This window comes from Micropterus salmoides, unplaced genomic scaffold (assembly GCF_014851395.1).
Source record: "Micropterus salmoides isolate LMB-PRFRI ecotype aquatic unplaced genomic scaffold, ASM1485139v1 Ms_hic_scaffold_3, whole genome shotgun sequence".
In the NCBI taxonomy this organism is placed as follows: Eukaryota; Metazoa; Chordata; class Actinopteri; order Centrarchiformes; family Centrarchidae; genus Micropterus; species Micropterus salmoides.
Window position 1 is genome coordinate 18334015 of NW_024042261.1, and position 17921 is coordinate 18351935.

Here is a 17921-nt window from a genome sequence, read left to right on the forward strand (position 1 = left end):
ATTGTCAACTTCCCTGAAGCAGTTTCCATTCCTTATTTATTCATGTGTTGAGCGAGGTGTGATGCCTGGAGACAAGTTCAAGGACAATGTCTCATTAAACAGTCATGTGTAACGTCAAGAGGAACAACTGCAACTCCTCAAGGACATCCGCCGTTTCAGGATAAAAGTCGAATAATGCAACCTGCTGATCCATGACAGAGGTGTGAGGTGTGAAATTATTTGAATACACACATGTTGTAGTTATATATGGAGTTGACATGGTGTCCTGACCTAGCTGGAGATGTTTGTCTATGTCACAGTGGGTCAAAGAACAGCGTCTGTTGTTGCTGATCTCAATGAGCACTTTTATCTATCTTTTTTTCAGCATGTTGGTGCAGCATAGGCACAGTTTGGGTAGTTACTGGCAAATTTACATAATGAAAAGGATTTTTTAAGGTTCCAACATCACTCATGCATGTATGCAAACGTTCACACACACACACACACACACACCTTGGAAAGCTCCTCCCTTAGCACCACTGCAACCTTGCCTCTCCAAGAACAGAGCTGTGCTGGGATGTGACATGTTGACAGGCAAGTCTAGATAAGCCAGAGGGGGACGGTTCAGGAGCTACTTAGACACATGCAACAGAAACACACACACATACACACTCAGAAGTCCTTGAATAAAGGATAAAGACAACTGACAAGGTGTCTGGTTACAGACCAACAGAATGTTCTTTCTGGTGACAGTTAATGGACACCGTCTTACAAGCTCCCCCTGACCTCCTTAGCGACCTTCAATTTAAAAAAGTACACTTAAAAAGATTCAGAGTGCTTTGAATGTTAAAATAATTAAGCAATTGAATAACAAGGCAATTTTTACCTATAACATAGTATTTATTGGCGTGATGAAGACTTTGGCAAGGATCTGCTGTAGCTCCCGGGATCTGCAGACCCCCAATAACCTTCCCAAGCAAACACTGATGACTGAGAATCTTGAGGTCAGAGCGAATATAGACTTCGTTGGCTTGGGATGACCAGAAACCAGTGTGGTTCATTAAGTGAACCGGGGCTCTTTGGCTGGAGGCTGATGTACCTGTTCTGGTATGAAAAGAGTGACCAGAGATATTTGATGGGATTCATCCGGACATGCTGAGAATAAGAGAGGCATCGGAATGAAGTGGCCACAGACGGGACTCAAGGAGAGAAGGTTGTCGGAAGGACCAATGAGTTTAGTTCAAAGTAAATTAAAGGATGACTCCAGTCTAGTTAATTATACTTTGTTTTAGAGCCAAGACATGACGTAAAGGGCCATGATGACAATATTGACTAAAGTCAGTAAACTCACAGCACAGTTCTATTTTATAAAACATAGGTTTAGGTACAAATGATAATTATAACACAGAGACTCTACTCCTGAAAATGCATCCAGCGCAGTTTTAATGTTCCTCCAGGGAAAGGAGGGAGACGGAGCTAATGAAAAAAACTAAATCAATTCGTTGACCAGCAACAAATGAATGAAATGAATCATTCCTATATTCTGTTTGCATATGTGTCTGTTTCCAATAAGTAAAACTAGTCCTTATTTGTCTAAAATAGTACAAAATCATATCAGTAAACACCATTAAAAGATAGTATAAAGTGTTTTGTATACAGTACACAGGTCAAGTAAATTTCTTTATATGTGATCATTTATTTAGTAGCAATAAGAGAAATTACGAGGCATTTTATAAAACTTACACTGATAATGTATATAAGTAGTAGTAATAGTAATTCCTTCATTCATTAATAATCAGTAATTGTAATGTGTAGCGGCAAACACTCACACGAAGCACACAAAAACAAAGCACACTGTGGTTTGATCAGTTGCGTCAGATCCCAGGCTGAAGAGTTGTTGCTGGTGATGGACTTCACTGTTGCTGAGGACTCTGTCTAAGCTGGTTAAGTCTCTCTGTCACTTCCTCCGCTCTTGAATACCAAGTGAAGTGCCTGTAGCAGAAACTTACACAGTTTGCTGCCACAAATGTATCAGAGATCACAATGTCATGATGGTGGAAGTTATTGGAAGTTATTATCACTACTGTGGCAACACGACTTGATTACATAGACCAACATCTAGCTGACGAAATCATCATGAATAAGGTTGTTTCTCTATGTAATTGTCAAGGTCAGAAAACTGAGACGTGGACCCAAATGCAGGACACTGGAAACGCTGGTGCAGTAATGATGTTTTAATCCAAAAAAGGAAACGGAAATACTCATGATTACATGTCAACGCAGAAGTCCAAACAAAGGCAGGGAATCCAAAACACGGAACAAAAGTTTAAACTGAGAACACGCAGACAAGCAGGGCAACAGTCAGCAACAAAGAGGACACAACAAAGACTGAACAGAACAGAGCACATTATATATACAGGGCAAACAAGCCCTGTATTATTGTATAAGCAAACACATCATGAGCATTGTAATCCAGAGTCAAATTCCTCGTATGTGTACACATACCTGGCAAATAAAAGCTGATCTGATTCTGATCTGAACGAACACTACAAAACAACACAGGAAGTAAAGCGAACAAACATACGCAAGGACGAATGTAACTGAATACAATAGCATGTAACCAATGATGACTGACAACATCATAAGACACAAACACACAGGCAGGGAGTGAAAAACACACGATGAAGGGCAAAAACATGATGAAGAGGAAGAAATAAACAAATACAACCCAAAACCATGACAGTAATTCAGGTCTAAATATTTGTCAGATTCGCCAAATCTCTTCAGGAGCACGACTATGCGAAAGGAAGTAAATCAGGAATCAGATGCTGTTTAAGCAGATAGAAGGATTTTCACTCCTCTGCCTCATCAGCGTGCAGCATGACCACTCTCACCTGTGACCCTCTTCTCAGAGGGAGTGTACTCTTCTGCATCATGTTTCTCTGGTTCAAACTGTGGCTCAAACTAAATCTCTATTTATCCCAGAGGGCCTAGGTTTGTAAAACACACGGCAGGATATTTTATTGACTGAAAGTGAACATCTATTGTTTCTTGGGAAGGATTAATCCCTGGTCTGAGAACGTCAAACCCACTGATGTTGGGGCTACATTCTTCTGAGCCAGATGGATTGCTGTATTGTGAGCCTCAGTTCAGCTCCCAGTGTTTTCTGAGACTGCAGCCCTCCAGTTGTCATACAGTATCTCTCTATGATGCGATGCTGTGCTTTCTATCACTAAAACTGTGAATGTTCACAATGCGCAGAGCTCTAACAAGAACGCCTGCAAACAACTCCTGCCACCTGAGGATCTGATGCAGGAAAGGCAACAACATCTCAGGCTAGAGAATGCCCTGTTCAGTAATGTGTTCATTAAGATGATTTTTTTTTTTTGCAGACACCAGACAGCTTAATTTCCTCATTCCAGAAGGTATCGCATTAGCCGACTAAAATAAAGAAAAACAGGTTTATAAAACCCCTTACCTTGTGCTGATACACAAGCCAGACATATTAGGAACTGCACAGACAGGTGTCTGATGGCTGTGCATAAAATGGTTGTTTCAGTGAGCAAAGGAGCTCACTGAGGAGCTCACTGAAACTGCCAGTTAACGTGAGAGTGACTCGACTGACAATGTGACAACTGTAAAATCAATTTTAATATGACTATGAGAAAAAAGTGAAAACGTTATGTGAGGGCTGCCAGATAAAAAATTAAGTGGTAACACACTTTTTATTATTGGTGAGGTGCAGGAGCAGAATTTATCACCAAAAAAAGAGGGGAAAAAACATTTTACAATATTTAACAGAGTTTAAACATGTAGAGCAGTCGTGGAATGTAACTGAGCACATTTACTTATTTTTTCCTCATTTTTAAGCTACTTACTATTCTCACTACACTTCTGCTCCACAAATATTGTACTTTTTGCATTTATTTCATAGCTATTTATGCACAGAAATAGCTTATTAAATATGATATATTTCATATGTATATGTGCAGGACCTTCACTTGTAATGAAGTATTTATACACTGTGGCATTGCTGCTTTTAAATAAAGCAAGAAAAAATTGGAAAAAATAAATAATACATTTTCCTTCATAAAAACTAACAGATGTATTAATAAGCAATAAACCAGCCTTGCTAACTTCGGTACACCTAGGCGTGTTGCTGCTTTAGTCTTACTTGGCCTGGAATGAGCAGCAGCTTATGGTGACTAATTTTAGCAAACCTTTGGTAGATATTGTTGAATGATGGACTTAAGTGCTGACATGTGCTACTGTTACACTAATTTTTCACATTTAATTTTACCCCATAACTGTCATTTGTAGCCACAGCTAAACTTACATAGGTTCATGTTGAGTCAAATGTTTCAATACATTTTCGACAACTGCAAAAACCGCAGTGACTTAGTGCTGTCAGTATAGTGTAACACAAGGTTTCACATACACACCAAGCCACATATTTTATATCATCTTCAGTACATAAGACTAATGTAATGTTACCTAAGCAGCAATTATAGAAAAGGTCTGAGGTCAGATTGCATGGGCCTAGTACATTGAGACTGACAGGAGTGAAGGTCCTGAGGTTGTAAATCCAGGCTGCTTGTTATTTCAGTAGAGCAGAGTTTGAGTACCGCTCATCTAGAGGGAGTGACCTGCGACCTTTTTCCTATGTAGTGAAGAGATGAGACAGGGTGATTATTCTCAATAAAATGTGGAGACAGACGACGGGCAACGTTATTACATCTGACAGCACTCGGATGCTCAGCCGTATGCTCTGTCAGCAGACATCCTGTACCTGATTACAGAGGAGTCAGTGAGCATTTAGTTGTGCTCTGGCTCTCTCTGGACTAACCCTGCACAGATGGCTGCAAAATGAATGGCCATGACTTTCCCACACAGGACCCCATATGGGCTTTGATGTCCACAAGACCGTTTCCAGCGCATTTAGGGTCTTCTTGAACATGCACTCGGAGATGAACTGACCAGCAATCAGCTGAATTCTTTGCAATGTTGAAGGACAACTCAGAAGACAGTCAAACAATCACAGTGAATGAATCACTGACGGTGAAGGTGTCTGCTCATTCACACAGAGCCTGCGTCAGTGTCAGTCACTACTGTCACCAGTGAAACTTGACAGCACCCTGTCACCTCGTTGCTTCTGAGACTTCTGAGCCAACGCCATTCGAGTACTGCAATCCTAATTCACAGATCGTGTTGCTCAGATAGAGCCATTCGAATTCAGTGGCACTATTGAAATTAAGAAATATGAAGGCAAATCCTTCAGTTTGTGTGGATCAAATCAAATGTATTGTTAATCATAGAGTTATTTTAATAGTGTCCAATTATTCAACTTGTGTAACAGTAACTATTCTGCAGTCAGAGGAAGGCTTTAAGATCATAGCAGAAAAGGCACTTCCTGACAAAAAAAGCAAAGGGAAAGAAAAAAAATGCCTTAGTAAAGTGTTGGGCCACCATGAGCAGAGCAGCTCGAAGAGCACTGCTTAATAGATTGAGATCTGACTATGAAGACCATAGCATACTCATCGCAGGAAAAGCGAGGTGGATTAAATGAATGATAGTTGAGTGACATTTATTTGCTCCAGTTTCAAGGTCCTGGTATTGCGCATACTGGTTCATTGTCAGACTGTCGCGGTTCACTGAGACACTTTAATAGAACTAATGTTATTATCATCTGTGCTTTACCTTCTTCTTTTCCACTCACTGAGTAAAACCTACTTTAATTTATTACCCATTCGTATGCTTGATAGATAGTAAAGAATTCTCTCAAAAGTTCAGATGAAATAGGCATGTGTCTGAACTGATCATGATAGAGAGCTAGGAACAGGCATAGACATTATTACATGTTGTTATGATTAAATATTTTTGGTAAGCTGTTGGCATATACAGTACTTACTGCTTATAATGAGCTTGGGTGTACACTTGGGGTACAATGATATTTCACAGTAGGCAAGTCACACCTCAGGAGGAGAGGAAACTCAGGAGGAAAGATGTCTATCAGTGTTTTTGTAGACACAGAACACAATATAAATGGCCAATGGAGGGCACTACTTCCAGGTTAGCTTCTGTCTATACAAAGGTCTTTAATGTGTTTTCCTTAAAAGAAAAAAATACTGTAGTGGACTGTAATTTTTGAGCAGCTTGTTATTTTAATCCAGATGGACATGAGGTGATGGTTGATTATTTTCTTGGCATGCAACAACTAAATGATCACAGTATGTAACAGTGTCACAGTAAAGACAGTTTTGTATAAATAATAATAATAAATGCAACATTTAACACAACAAACCTAAACCAAACCCACTGGCAGCTGATACAGTAGAGTGGCAGTGATTTGTAAATCAGATAATAATCAAGCTTTTGTCCAAAACTCTTCAAACTGGGGGGGCAGTGGCGCAACAGGTAAGACTTTGCCTTTGGTGTGAGAGACCCTGGTTCAATCCCCCACTGTGACCCATCCACCATTGTGTCCCTGAGCAAGACACTTAACCCCTAGTTGCTCCAGAGGCGTGCAACCTCTGACATGTATAGCAATTGTAAGTCACTTTGGGTAAAAGCATCAGCTAAATGAATAAATGTAATGAATTCAGTTTAGTTCAATCAGATGTTGAAATGATTTCTGACTTGCACCTTGTGGGGGTTTCAAAACATCTATTTCTTATTCCACTGTAGGGTAAACCCTCCATGTGGCCAGCTCTGCTCTATGCCTTCCTCCCTTTGAAATAGTAAACATATCACACAGTGCTTTATATCTACTGTATGCTTTAAATATATCGATCCTATCACTGATGACACACATGAAATCCATTCCCCATCTCGGATTAAGGTTATAAATCCTTTTCACAACCATCACACATACACACACAGCCGGATGAAACGATAACATAGTGCTGTGAGATATGTGTTCAGAGATGTTTTGAAGATGTGCTCTAAGTTCCACCTCCCTCCTTCCCAACAACCTGCAGAGCCTTTAGGGTTTCAGAATCAAATCAGCTGAGCCACACAGGTAGCCGGAACAATGCTGATGCTATAGGAAAGATTATCTTTTAGAATAAGAGATTTTTCATCTTGACAGCATGGCCTCGAAAGTGAAATTTATGTTATTTTACATTTTGTATGTTGGTGACTTGGCGTATTATCCAGGTCACATCTGGCTGTATGCTGAATTGTGGATTAAATTGTGATCCACCACCATGATATGACTTCAAAGCTCAGTGATCTCAAATTTGGGCCCGTCTCAAAGGCTTTGGCATGTGGGAAGGGAAACAAATGTGAAACAGCATCTATCCAGAAATTCAGACATTTGATTGAGAAGAGAGGGTTAGTGTCATAAAGTGTTGCATTTAAATTTTTTATATTGGAAATGCAATTCCAATATTGCAGTCTCACCGAAGTCTTCAAACAGCATGCAGAGCACTCTGCTTTTAAATGCTAATCTATGATGACACCAAGTGGACAAAGAAGGTAACATCAGCAGCGTAAATTCTAGACTTGAGTTCTATTTAGTTTGGTGAAAAGTGGGGTTTTCTTTTTCTTTTCAGGTATCCATCTATTTGTGTCTGTGACCTCATTCACAACCACCTAGAAAGTTTGGTAAGTTGTTTATTTTCTCAGCTTTTATTTTGGCTCAACCAGCAGGATGTGACAGAGCAGGATTACCCAACTCTTCCCTCAACATCTGGGTGCAACATGCCCAAGAAGATCTCTTCACTCCTGTCACCTATTTATCCAATTTTTTTCTCCACATGCATTCCTTTCCATTTTCCTCTACTATCCTCTACGTCTCCGCACTGCTTCTTTCCTGCAGCCTTTGGCACTGAAACGTCCAAATCAATTTAGTCAGTCTGTTTTATAAGCAGAATGTACCCCCACAATAAAGCAGAAGACAAGTACAGTATCTGCTGCTCAACAATACACAAGATAAATTACATAAAATACACATGCACACATATACATACATTGAAACTGCTATTTTCAGTATGGCAACATAGGGAAACTACAATGAGAACATACTTACCAAAACTTTACTTTAACAGTTTGACATTTTGGGAATTATGATTATTTGCTTTCTTGCTGAAAATTAGAAGAGAAGGTCCAGATATAACATGTTTATCAGTGAACTATAAAGGTGCTGGTGGGTACCTTTGGACAGATCCAGGCTAGCTGTTTGCCTCTGTTTCCAGTCTTTGTGCTAAGCTATGCTAACCAACTGCTGGCTTTAGGAAAGCAAGTCCAATTCCCAGAATGCCTTACTATTCCTTTAATGTGACAAAAATAACTCCAAACCTCAGACACATTGTTGCTTGTCAAATATCAGGTCATCAGTGTTTGCTGCTTCCTTTATCCTTAATTCAGTTTCATATCTGAAACTTTCATTTATATTTTGCAAAGACACAATTATTTATACATTTTAATGTCAATTTATATTACATGTAAAACATGATGTAATCATGTCATCAAAACAGGCCATGCACTTTCAGGAAAAAAAAAATCTTCAAAAACTTGTTTAGTACTTCAGCAATGTTTACTGTTAACTCTGAACAGCAACAGGCGTGCGGATAGCAAACTTTGAAAATAGTACACAGAAGGACTTTACAGACAGAGCCATTGATATTTGTCCTCCAGGATCTGTTTCAACTTGTTCTCGCAGAGTCTTATCCCTTGTTCCTGACAAACCAGCTCCTCCTGGATCTCAGTCCAGACATTTCCTCTCCCCCAGGGATTCAGGGCAACATCTCATCTGTGTGTGACTGTAAGTGTATTACAATAGCAAAGTGTGCTGAATCCTCTGGGCTTAGGTTAACTGAAAGGTTCAAGTCCACATTTCATTATGACAGGAATCTTAAATCACATCGACGCTTCAGGGACCAGTCCAACAGGAGGGATCAGAGGGGATCTAGACATGATCAGAGGAAATGGTTTGTATGTCAGAAAGAAAGAATCTAACTGAGGCTCTTCATCATTCTTCCTCAGGTCTGGAAGATACATTTCCTTCAGTACTTTAGATTTTAAACTAGTTTTCGGTTCATATTATGGTAATGCTTTATTTTACAAGTCTGTAGTTTCCTCAGATGTTTCCTGAAATACAGCCAAATATACAATTCAAGATGTGTAAAGAATAATGCTTTCAATAATAAAGCAATTATGAATTAATATTTTCTTGGGTTTAAATGGGGTAATTCCTATTTAACCCATGATAGCACAATTTTTCCTTCCAGAAACCTGAAAATATGAAATTCTTAAGAAATTAGGGACCTATAAAAATAAGCATTATAGCCATATTGTTTTAAAATTTTACCTTTTTCTTTGAAAGGAAACAAGAAAGGTTTACTTACCTTTTTTTCAAGTTTATAATGCATTAATTATAATTGTAGAATGTTTTGAAAAGGTTGCTTTGTTTCTTTTGTGCATTTGTGCACAAAAATTAATATAATGCCTGCACTGAATTAGCAGTGGTCATATATAAATATATATAAACTCTTTGAATCTTATACAATGTAAAGTGTGTTTCATCAGTCAAGCCAGAGGCAGAAAGAATGTGTACAGTTCCTGGTCCATTTCACACATATGTTTTCAGCACTCCACCACAGTCTTTCTCCAAGGGGCCCGGGCCCCCTGCTCATGGAGCGGCAGTCAAGAGAGTAAGGCAGAGATAGTGAGCGAATAAGAGGAGTCTGATCACAAGCCAGTATTGGCACCGCTCCCCGCCCTAGCTGAACCTCAAGCGTGTGGGCCCTTGGCGGGTGGATAGACTGGCGGTTCTGGGACTTCAAGGAGGAAGAGCAGCCAGCTGGAGCAGTAACAGAGTGGTATTGTGAGTTGACTGACTGACGCCTCAGTGGAGCAGAGACGCAGGCTGCCGGGGTGGCCTCTTTCTGGGCCTCACAGGGCCCCTCTGTGCCGATGCACTGCTGGAAGTGGGTCAGACAGACACAAGAGCACATTGCAGAGTGATCAAGAGACTGTACGTTCAGCAGAGAACCAAGACAAAGAGGCATCTAAACAGTGACGCTTGTGTACAGTGAGCTGGAAGAGAAGGGGGCAGAAGGTTGACAGAGCTACAAAACTTCTAGTGCAGAGATGATTACCAGCACTGTGGTCAGATTATCTCATGTGATTGTGGATGACAGTCCAAGATTTAAGTTTTGCTCGTTTAATGCAAACCATAACTCAAATGACTAAATTATGTCTGCTCAATGCACATTATTGTCCATTTGTTGTTAGAAAGCCATCAGTGTGCACATAAATCTGTCTCTGCTACCTTTTCTACCCCACAGAAGCCAATGAAGTAACAGTAAAATATACAAAGTAATGATTATTATCATGAGGAGTTTCAGTTGGTTTATGACAACATGAATAGGCCTCTTTGAAGAAATGTTCAAAGCAAGAGGCTGTGGCTTCTCTTGCCAGAAGGAGGCAGTGTTCTCATTCAACGCACATTAACATTCTTCACAGCATCCATTTTGCCTCCAATTCTCTGCAGCTCTTAAGCTGCAAAATGATCGCCACCCACAGAAGCAGAGAGCAGCTAGTTATCTTGTTATTGATGTGGGCACAGAAAAAAAAGGGCTGCCACATTCTGGCAGACGAGAGGCTGGAGCACAATAACGCAATAAAAAGAAAGATCTGAGAAGTCAGAGGAATGTAAAGAATGGGAGAGTAAAACCTCCTTCAGAGGACAGGATAAAGGCAGTGTCACACTTAAACCTGAAACATGCTTGGAAACACCGTAAAGTTATATTTATGAGATTGCTCAGGGCATTGTGACCACACGCATGCAGAGGAGTGATTGAACTAAAAGTGTGAGGCGCCTGGTCACAATTCAGCCTGAAAGAAGTTTAGAATATTTCAACCCCACCTACACTTGGCATTTACGATCCCATGTAAATAGAGAAAGAGAATGAATAGCTTTTGTGTTGGACTGTGGCTTTAAGTTGCATCCAAACATTTGTCAAACCTCACCCCGCACACCAAAAAAAGTATACCTTAAATAGTTTCAGGAAAGTCACATTCCAGTATGCTGCAACATGTGTTTAAGGAGGGTGAACGTGTTGTTATGCTTTACATCTGTCCCGGCACCTGGTCAGTGCATCATCTGGTTACCAAGTCTGTTTGTTCTGAAACTGAACATGCTTTGTATTTATCCTCCCACATGCAGTCGCAGCAGGGAATGCAGTAAGTTAAAATCACGAAGAGTGGAATAAAAACCTCTTTCAGCCAGTTTCTGGTGATAGTGGACAAAGATACATGATTTGTGGATTTGAGACAAAACAGACCACACCATCACATGCTTGGTCTTGGTAAATACTTTATATGCAATTGTTTCTTGATCTTTGCAAACACTGTATAGAAAACACTTAAGGTAACATTTGTCAAACATGTAAAGCGCGTCTGAGCTTTCAGACAGACATGACACAGTAATCTACAGCTTTATAAACATTCTCCCCCTCTGGCCTGTCCATACACAACCCTCACCTCGCTTTCCACCACATGCAATAACTTCCACACACACGTGTGCACACGCACACACACACACACACACACACACACACACACACACAGCCACCACTGTCAGGCTCTCCACTTCTTATTCACAGTAGGCTTTATAACACTCTTTCTGTTTCGTATGATGGTTCTCAACATTTTGTTATTATTTAAAATAGCTATCAACATTTATGCTGTAATATTTGGAAAGTGATATATTTGTATTTACATAAGCTTATTGAGCGAGATTCAAATACAATGTGTGTGTACATATGTATAATTGTAGGTAGGTGTGTATAGTTGTGTGTGTGTGTGTGTGTGTGTGTGTGTGTGTGTGTGTGTGTGTGTGTGTATTGACCAGAGCCACCAGATCATTCCGTTTGAGTCACTGACTGAAGACTATTTCCATTGATAGAGTCCAATCTCTGCAATACAGTCCAGTTAGAAAAGAAGAAAGTGGTGTGGAGCTCTGATGAGTTTTAGCCCCAAAATGGTTCCACAGTCACTCAGAGAGGCGATGCAGGGCAGCAGAGCAGAGTGAAACCGGTCACTGACTGTCCCTTATAGCTGTCTGTGATAGCATTAGATTATGGGAGACTGAAGTGACCGGAGATGATGTGAGGTGCTCACAGCACGTTGGACTCATCATACATTCAAGCAGAGGCCAGGAGGTGTCTGTCGTTATCTTGGACCGCTGTCTTTTACGGTCCTACAACCTCAATGACGGGCACATTCAGACTCCCGTACTTATGTTTTCTATTCATACCAGATAAAAGTAAAAAAACGTGGCAAATGGTCACAGGACCGTATCTGATTTATTAAAATGGCTCCTTAAACATCAAAAATGGATGTTTCCGGGGCGATGAGAAGTCATCACTTCCAGCTAATCATTTGATATCACCCACCCATAATCTTCCACCTCTTTTCTCTTTCTCACACAGAGATGCAAGCACTCACGTGTACATTCATATACACAAAGTACAGAAGTAAGCAATTACACCTACACACAGAAAAACAAACAAAAGAAAAGGTCGGCACACACACACACACACACATTGGGACCTGGGTAAGAGACCAAACTAATGTGAGAGGAAAGTGAGGCACATAATCTGACAGGCCAAATCCAGCCTGAATTTTGGTATACTCAAAACAGAAGTCAGATGTGGATGAATAAGGTGTCGCAGACAGGGCCAGGCTTTAAGCCTAGTGAGAACTCCTAAATTGTAACATCTATGTAGCACCTATATTCTCCCAGGCACCTTACACATATTCTGAATCGTTAAGTACCTATTAAATGGAGACAGTGGCAGAAGCTCCATTGTCCACATGAATAACAGCCATAATGGTGAATAATTTTGGGGTTGGACTAAGGTACCATAGTGATGATATGAATAGTGCTTAGGCTTAGCTTTTCTTTCACATGCTCATTTGCTATTACCAAGGTCGAAGGCATGGTAACAAAGATCCACATAATTAAACATTTAAAGAATTTATGTGCTCCAGCAGTCTCATAACCTCTGGGTTGGTACCCGAAATAGGTCACGGGCCTATATCTTCTGGGTCCGTACATGGCAAGAGTAGCAATAGGTTTTCATGAGCTTGGGTCAGAAGAACAGAGACTAAAGTTTGTTGTTTCCTGGATGAAAAAGCTTAAGAACCACAAACAGTGTCTCTGCTGGGTGCAGGAGTGACAGTGGTTGAGAATGGAAATGTCTAGTCAATCTCATGAGGGCTTTTCAGAGGTGCTTGAAAGGCCCCTCTGTGTTGTTGAGGGCCATTTATTCAAAGTGGAAACACTTTGCTATCCCTGTGTATGTAAATGTAGGTCTTTCGTAAGTCCTTTTTCATCTACCTATCCTTTACAGTATTTCAAAGCTACTTCATTATCCTGGGTGTGTTGGTTCACATGGTCAGATAATTTTGTTCCAAATTGATAACAGAAAGTGATATTTGGGGAGAATGAGAGAGAGAGCAGGTAATCTGTCCTTCCGTCCAGTCACCCCTCGCTTCGTCAGGATGGGGATCCGGAGTTTAGGTGAGTTTCAGTTCAACCATCGTCTGGGGTTGAGTCTTCTGGGGTGGATGAGTCCTCAGCAAAGTCGTCCGATGAACCACTCTTATGGATGCGGCCATCGCTGCGCATGCTGTGGAAAGTCTTGCGGAAAGCCTCCATCATTGAGTGTGCCAGCTTCTTGGCCTCCAGCTTGCTCTCACACTCCACAGCATGGCAGTCCATCTGGAAGGACAGGTCGTCGTTGATCTCCCGGTAGATCCAGGCAAATACATTTGGTCTGACGCTGTGGTCGGCTGTGCAGTAGGCGATCCGCGCCACCTGGTAGGTGTCCATGGTTACTGAGGCCTCGCCGCGCTCATCCAGATGGTGAAGACGCACCTGGAAGGGCCGAATTTCCAGCAGAGAGGTGCCCTGTTGCTGGGTGAGGGCACGATGCTCAACCAGACCCACCACCGCCGACTCTGTGCAGCCAGACAGGAACTGGGTCCCAGAGATAGTCACCTTACCCAGGTAGGCCACCTGCAGGAAATGAGACACACACACACACACAGACATACTATTAGACTTGTCTTTTCCATGATAAGTATGATATAACAAATGTAAATAAAAGGACACAAAAATGACCTAATTGGAAATATTTTCTTGAAAAAAAAAAAAGTTCAGTATCAACTCAGATATATCATCATTACATTTTTTTTTAATTTTGGGACATCCAACATTTAATGTCATTAAGACAGGCAAGAAGATCGTTAGGCTGCTAGATTTATTGGACTGCGATGGGCCAAATAACCAAGTCATTTGCATAGAAAAAGAGGAGAGGAGGACATCATGGTTTGGTATCACCTGACTGAGCGGAAACGTGGTAATTAAAAACAACAGTGGGCCAAGAATGGACCCTTGAGGAACACCACAATTAAACGGACATAGGTAAAAGAACATTCAGGTGAAAGATCGGTGGAGACCTGGCCACCATATTTTAATATCTGTAAAAAGGAGTGTTCACCCATCAACACTGGATAGTTCTGCATGTTCAGTCAAGATACTACAAATGCTGAGTCACTTTCATGATACGTGGATGATGTTATCAGGGTAAAGGATTGTCCAAATCCATACTAAACTGGTCTTTATCTTTAAATGTGAAAAACAAGACTGGACTTATTTCCACTATTTCCACATTATGTCAAATCATCTCAGGAGGTTTTCAATATTAAAAACATCACTGCTAATTAACATGGAGCAAAGTGAAAATAATTTAGCGAACTAATCAATTCAGTGTACATCTTCAGGTTAATTGACCTCGGAGACTGGGGTGCATTAAGTCTCTCTGTAGTGTTAAAGAGAGCCTTTTCTAATTTTCTGTGGTGACTGTGCAGACATTATGAATAATGTGTGTGTGCTACTTCCCAAAGAAAAAAATATGTTGAGCAGTGGCTGCAACAAGGACCATAGAATACCATAGTAATGACACTACATACCAGGAGAGCGATAGACTGAGGAGATGGAGAGGGATAAGAGGAGAGAGAGAGTTAAGAAGTGAACAAAGCTGGAGTTTTCAATGGGAAAGTGGCCAATTGGAGAGCAGTCCAGGAATAATGGCTGACTTGTGCGCTTTCTCTACATGGTGTGTCCTTTATAGCTTTATAAAAATACACAGAAGAGGAGCCTGCAACAAGTCAAATACTCAGAGTTTTTTTACTCCTGTCTGTGTTTATACTGGGGCAGGGGGATACTCCTCTCTCTCAAGAGTTCATTACAGCTGGCTTACATGCAGCACACATTTGACACATGGCTGCAGATAACATGTGAGTGCAATGATAAGAGTGAATACTGAAGGAAATATGTGTATCAGTCTGGAACATTTACATAAGACGTGGCCTGCATTCATAGCTCGATCCACATCTGCCCAATGTCAAACCAATCTCTGGTCTTGATTAGACTATTCCCTTAAGCAATTTAGTTAAACTATTAGGCCTATCTTTTCAGTCTTATGTTTATCTTACATTTTATTATTCTGACAACAGCAGAGATCTAACCAGCAGATCAACAGATACCAATGCCAGACTGATATAGAGCACCAGAAAATGACACAAAGCAGAGGACTGAGACATGTTTTATTCATCACATGATATGACTGGTTCTCTTCTTTCACAAGTTTTGTTTAGTCTGCAACCATGAAGTCTACCTACCTGCCGCTATGATTTTCACTGAATGGGATCTTTCAGTGTAAGCATGTAGAACAGTCAGCCAGTCAGTCCAACCTCTTGGTTAGACAGGTAGTTACAGTTTTATGTAGGGCAACATTTACCATTAAGAAACAATTATGCTACCAATATGTAAAAACCGACTATCTTTGGTAAGGATGCACTCAAGTTGGAATAAAATATAGTGCCCTGCCAAATAATTTTTTAAAAGCATGCACTCTTTGTAATGCCAAATCTGTAGAGCACACAAAAGTCCAATTACAAATAAACACATACATGAAAGAATTAGAATATCCTTATTTTTAAAAAAGTGGAAATGAAAAGTGATGGGGAAATGGAGCTCCAACAGAATGGTAAAGAAAGAGGAAGCCAGTGAGAAACAGAAAACAAAGGAAACAAACACAAATTTATCAACGAAAATTGTATTATAATCAAGCATTTCACCCTCCCTCCCTCCCTGTAAATGAACAGTTCAACATTTTAGAAATTATGTCAATTCACTTTGTCTCCAAAAGTGACATGAAAAGATAAATTAATGTGCATTTGTGTGGAGCTGTAGTGAAGAGGTGGTTAGCCTGTCTTAGCAGACTAGAAGCAGGAAGAAACAGCTAGCCTGACTATCCAAAGATTTAAAAAATATAGTACTGACACCTCTAAAGTTAACCTATTAATCCACTGTATCTCCATTTTGTTTTCTAAATCTGTACACAAACAGACATGTAAAAATGACAATCTTATGCTATACCTATTTTTAGCTAGGCTAACATCTCCTCGCTGGGTGATTTTTTTCCCCGCCAGATTTTTGGCAGCTCTTACTTGATGAACACCAGCTTTGCATCTAGTCCTGCCCCCTACTCTGAATCTGATTGCTTAACCCTAACCCTACCCTTAACCAACCTACAGAGGCAAAGGACTAGCCAATAAAAGGCAGAGTTGTTGAAAATCGGGCAAAAATAACACCTTCTGGCCCCCAGCTCTGTACTTAAAGCTCAGACATGAGAGTGGTATAAATTGTCATCTTACGCTTGGACAGAAAGCAAATAAGTGTCTTTCAAATGCTGAACAAGCATAGTATATGTTGCAGACTGTTTCCAACACTTCTTCAATAAACAAAAGGCCAAAACATACATAGACAGCATATAAACAAAATGTTAGAACACATGCAACAATATAATGCCAACATCAGTCTCTTTGGGCAATAACGGAAATGTTACAGAAAGACAGAGGTTAAGTGCACCCATATTCCTTTAAACTGGACCAATCGTAACATAAAATATTTCATATGATAGGCGTGCTGGTAAATGAACACAAGTAGCATATTTCACCCAAATGATGTCTAAACAGCAAGAAGAAAAAGAAGAAAAGATTGTGGTGTATCTACTCAAAAGTAGTAGGCGTGTATTATCTGCTCTCTATATAAACACACACACACACACACACACACACATTTGCTACCACTATGGTGTATTAGACCCTGAAATACCCTGATTGCAGCGCGACATGACATTGATTCACAGTTTCTTATAGGCAACAGTGAGATCCAGGCAGTGAAAGCGGCAACCTCCTCACTCCTGGTTTTCATTAGTGGTGGCCGCGGGGTGGGACATTCAGCCTTTGCACCCGATCCCTCATTCAGCTGAGTACCACAGGTCTGCAGGAGCAGCCTGGAGGCAGGGTGGTTTGCTAGTCAACCACACTGACACTCTCTCACAGCCAGGAGGCGGTCAGTCACTCAGCCAGCCAACAAATCCAAAGACTGTGCCAAGATACATTAACCATCCGCAATGTGCTGTTTGTATGTAAAACAGCAGTAATGAGTCATTGTGGACTTCTTTTCTCTGTCTCTCCTGTTTTCATATTGAATTACAAGTTTAAACCGCAAGCGTTTCTTGTGATTGCTTGCTTCCTACTTGAAAGGCTGACAGCTTAGCCAGGTTTAATTCTCTCACTAAGAGTAGGCCAAAACACAAAAGAGCAGTAAGTTCTCTCAATCGTACTCAGGGGCAGACTGGGACAAAAATTCAGCCCTGGCACTGTAGCCATGCCCACCTTACTACACATCCCCACAAACACACATTCACTACTTAGGATGAATTTGTGTACAGATGGTGAGATAATATAAGAAGTAGGCCTACTGTATGTAACAGCAAGGGTGTCACTTTGTGTTGTAAAGAGTTGGTAACATAAGGTCTGAGATTAGGGGTGTGATGAAAGACTTTGGTCATGAGAAC

General features: G+C 40.6%; 1 protein-coding gene across 1 annotated transcript in view; it reads right to left on the minus strand.

Annotated features, from left to right (window-relative positions):
• Positions 1–11281: 11281 nt before the first annotated feature.
• pid1 (phosphotyrosine interaction domain containing 1) overlaps positions 11282–17921 on the minus strand; it is a 30698-nt gene continuing 24058 nt past the window's right edge. Inside the window, exon 3 of the mRNA XM_038693635.1 lies at positions 11282–14008. Within this exon, the coding sequence (XP_038549563.1) occupies positions 13523–14008 (486 nt within the window). The 3' untranslated portion in view covers positions 11282–13522. The remainder of the gene's footprint in view (positions 14009–17921) is intronic.